The sequence below is a fragment of the Mandrillus leucophaeus genome, unplaced genomic scaffold (assembly GCF_000951045.1).
Source record: "Mandrillus leucophaeus isolate KB7577 unplaced genomic scaffold, Mleu.le_1.0 Scaffold205, whole genome shotgun sequence".
Lineage (NCBI taxonomy): Eukaryota > Metazoa > Chordata > Mammalia > Primates > Cercopithecidae > Mandrillus > Mandrillus leucophaeus.
The window spans coordinates 1,311,495-1,315,121 of NW_012102088.1; the positions used below are offsets into that span (position 1 = coordinate 1,311,495).

Consider the following 3,627-nt stretch of genomic DNA (forward strand, 5'->3'; position numbering starts at 1 on the left):
AGTCCCAGCTACTCAGGAGGCTGAGGCAGGAGAATGGCGTGAACCCGGGAGGCGGAGCTTGCAGTGAGCCGAGATCGCGCCACCGCACTCCAGCCTGAGCGACAGAGCGAGACTCCGTCTCAGAAAAAAAATAAAAATAAAAAAAACCCCTCAGATTCAGTCTTTAGACTTGCTGCTACTAGCTTTATAACCTTGTTTAGCCCCTAGGCTGAAGTGCAGTGATGCAATCACGGCTCACTATAGCTTCAAACTTGTGTGCTCAAGTGATCCTCCCCACTCAGCCTGTTGAACAGCTGGGACCACGGGCATGTGACACCATGCCGGACTGGTCCACTCCTTTATTATTATTTACTCCTTTATTTATCCTCTGCACCATTTCTTATTTCAAGAGACAAATTATTGGAAATGGGAATGATGCCTTAGATTCTAAGATCCTCCACCTCATCAGCAGGGCCCCCATCCAGGCCCCACAGAAAAACCTGACCCAAAACCCCAGACCAAAGAGAACTCCATCCGACCCAGCCTGGCTGGCATTTACCAGCTACCCCACCTACAGCCAGTGCCAGGGTTGGCTTGGCTGAGGACACATGTGTGATGTTTCAGGAGCAAGTGACCTTTGAGGACGTGGTGGTGGACTTCAGCCAGGAGGAGTGGGGGCAGCTGAAGCCTGCCCAGAGGACCCTGTACCGTGATGTGATGCTGGACACCTTCAGGCTTCTGGTCTCTGTGGGTAAGGCCATACCCATGTCCTATCTGATGGTCTGTCTCTGACATGAATTCTGATTCTACTAGGTTAAATATGGGTATAGGATGGAGCTTTAAAAGCAAATGCCTGGGGCTGTATGTCTTGGGCTTTAGGAACCTGACTGTTTTAATGTAGGAAATATCAATTAGGACCAATATCAACAAGTCTCAGACTCAACCTGAAATCAACAGAAGCAGAGAAACATACTGGGTCTCAAGACTACAGAATCCCAGGGTAGAACAGGGTCTTCTGTAGAGCTGTCAGGAGCCCCTCCTTCTTTAACACCTCCCTCTGCACTTCTGTCTTAGTCTGTTAGGGCTGCTAGAATACCTTAGACTGGGTAATTTATAAACAATAGATATTTGTTGCTTATGGTTCCAGAGGCTGGGAAGCCTAAGATCAAAGTGTCAGCAAATTCAGTGTTTGGTGAGGGCCTGCTCCTCACTGATGGCACTTCCTTCCTGTATCCTGACATGCCATAAGGGGCAAGGGAGCTCTCTCAAGCTTTTTTTATAAGGGTCCTAATCCCATTCATGAGTGGAGCCCTCATGAATTAATCACTTCCCCAAGGCCCCACCTCAACGCTATCACATTGGTTATTATGTTCCAACATTTGAACCTTTTTTATTTATTTATTTTTTATTTATTTTATTTTTTATTTTTGAGATGGAGTCTTGCTGTGTTGCCCAGGCTAGAGTGCAGTGGTGCGATCTCGGCTCACTGCAAGCTCCACCTCCCAGGTTCACACCATTCTCCTGCCTCAGCCTCCCGAGTAGCTGGGACTACAGGCACCCGCCACCACGCCTGGCTAATTTTTTTTTTTTTTTTTGTATTTTTAGTAGAGACGGGGTTTCACTGTGTTAGCCGTGATGGTCTTGATGGTCCTGACCTCCTGATCTGCCTGCCTCAGCCTTCCAAAGTGCTGAGATTACAGGCATGAGCCACCGTGCCCGGCCTGAACCTTTTTTATTTTTAAGAAACAAGGTCTTGTTCTCTTGCCCAGGGTGGAGTGCTGTGGCACAGTCATACTTACTGCACACTCAACCTCCTGGCTCACGTAAACCTCCCATTTCAGTCTTCCAAGTAGCTGGGACTACAGGTGCATACCACCACACCCAGCTAATTTTTAAAATTTTGTAGAAACGGGGCCTTGCTGTGTTGCCCAGGCTGCCCTCAAGCTCCTAGGCTAAAGCTCCCACCTCAGCCTCCCAGAGTGCTGGAATTACAGGCATAAGCCACTATTCATAGCCTAAATTTTAGGGGGACACCGACATTCAGACCATAGCAATCTCTTTCTGGCTTCATTTCCAGAGAGGCTTCTCTGGAGGTGACAAGACAACTGCCAGGGTGCCTTTCTTGGGACCAAGACCAGCAGAAAAGACAGGGTCTGTGTCCCAGGGTTGTCCTGGTTTGGCTCCCAGGTCTTCTTCACAGTGATCATTGTTGCCAGCGGGCAGGGGAGGAACCAGAGTTCTGATTGTACAGGCCTGGGTCACATGTCCACCCCAGAAGCAGGGGTAGGGTCGGGGACTGAGAGTAGGGGAATGAGTCCCTGGGGAACATCCAGGGCTGTGGGTATGACAGCTGAAGTCACTCAGGGGCCCCCAGCCATCTGGGACCTGGAAGACCAAAGGTGGAATGGGCTGAGGCTCAGGAAGGGTCCTGGGATACAAATGCTCACTCTGTGGGTCTCTCCCTGAGTAGGACATTGGTTACCGAAGCCGAATGTCATCTCCCTGCTGGAGCAAGAGGCAGAGCCACGGGCGGTGGACTCTGGAGTTCCCCCAGGCGTGTACCCAGGTGAGATGGGAGCCCTCTGGGGCTGAGAGAAGCCTGTCCATGCTTGCTTCCTGGTTTCTCGCTCTGCATCTGTTCTCTAATTCTTCACAGAAAATTTACTACTCAGCCTTAGTGAAGATTTAGCGAGCACCCATTTTGCTGTGAGTGATGACACCAAGTCCTCATCTCCACTGAATTTACATTCTTGGTGAGGGAGTCGGGGAGACAAACAATAAATCGGTAAAATAATAATAATAAAATGAGTTGGATGATTACAGATTGTGATGAATGCTGAGAAAACGAAAATGAGCAATGAGGTAGACTAGGATGGGGTGAGGAGACTTTAGCAGAGAGATGAGGGATAGCCTCTCCAAGGGGGTGACATGTGACTTGAAGCCTGAGCCATGGGGCAGTCTGAGTGAATAGTAGTATTTCAGGCAGAGGAAACAGCAGGTGCAAAGGCCCGAAGTCATGCATCAGTCAGCTCTTGCATAGGAAAAGCACTCCGACCTCAGTAGCTTAAACCAAATAATTGTTTATAACTCATGTGTCTGTGGATCAGTGGATCCAGTCTGGGCCCTGCCATGTGCCTGTAGGGTGATTGGTAGGTAGCAGAAGTATCCCAGTCTAATGATAGTTAATTTCCCATTGGCATCAGATGGGAAGACTGGCCTGTCACCAGAGTCCAGGAGGGATGGCCAGTGTGGGAGAGGGTCACGGTAGGGTCCCTCCACATCAATAAGAGTCAGCCCTTACGCAGTATATTAGCTTGCTATTGCTGCTCCTGCAACAAGTTACCATTGACCCTTAAACAACATGGGTTTGAACTGTGTGAGTCCATTTATACATGGATTTTCTTCTGCCTGAGCCACCCCTGAGACAGCAAGACCAACCCCTCCTCCTACTCCTCAGCCTACTCACTGTGAAGACAACGACAATGAAGATCTTTATGGTGGTCCACTTCCATTTAATGCATAGTAAATATATTTTCTCTTCCTTATGATTTTTTTAAATAGCATTTTCTTTAGCTTACTTTAAGAACACATTATATAACACATATACAAAATATATGTTAACTAAGGGCTGGGAGCAGTGGCTTAAAT

At 48.4% G+C, this 3,627-nt stretch overlaps 1 protein-coding gene across 4 annotated transcripts in view; it reads left to right on the forward strand.

Annotated features, from left to right (window-relative positions):
- Positions 1-3,627, forward strand: part of ZNF135 (zinc finger protein 135) — a 15,591-nt gene that overhangs the window by 6,752 nt on the left and 5,212 nt on the right. For all 4 annotated transcript variants that reach the window (XM_011979722.1, XM_011979725.1, XM_011979724.1 and 1 more), the window contains 2 exons: positions 604-730; positions 2,450-2,545. In XM_011979722.1, coding sequence (XP_011835112.1) covers positions 604-730; positions 2,450-2,545 — 223 coding nt within the window. The remainder of the gene's footprint in view (positions 1-603; positions 731-2,449; positions 2,546-3,627) is intronic.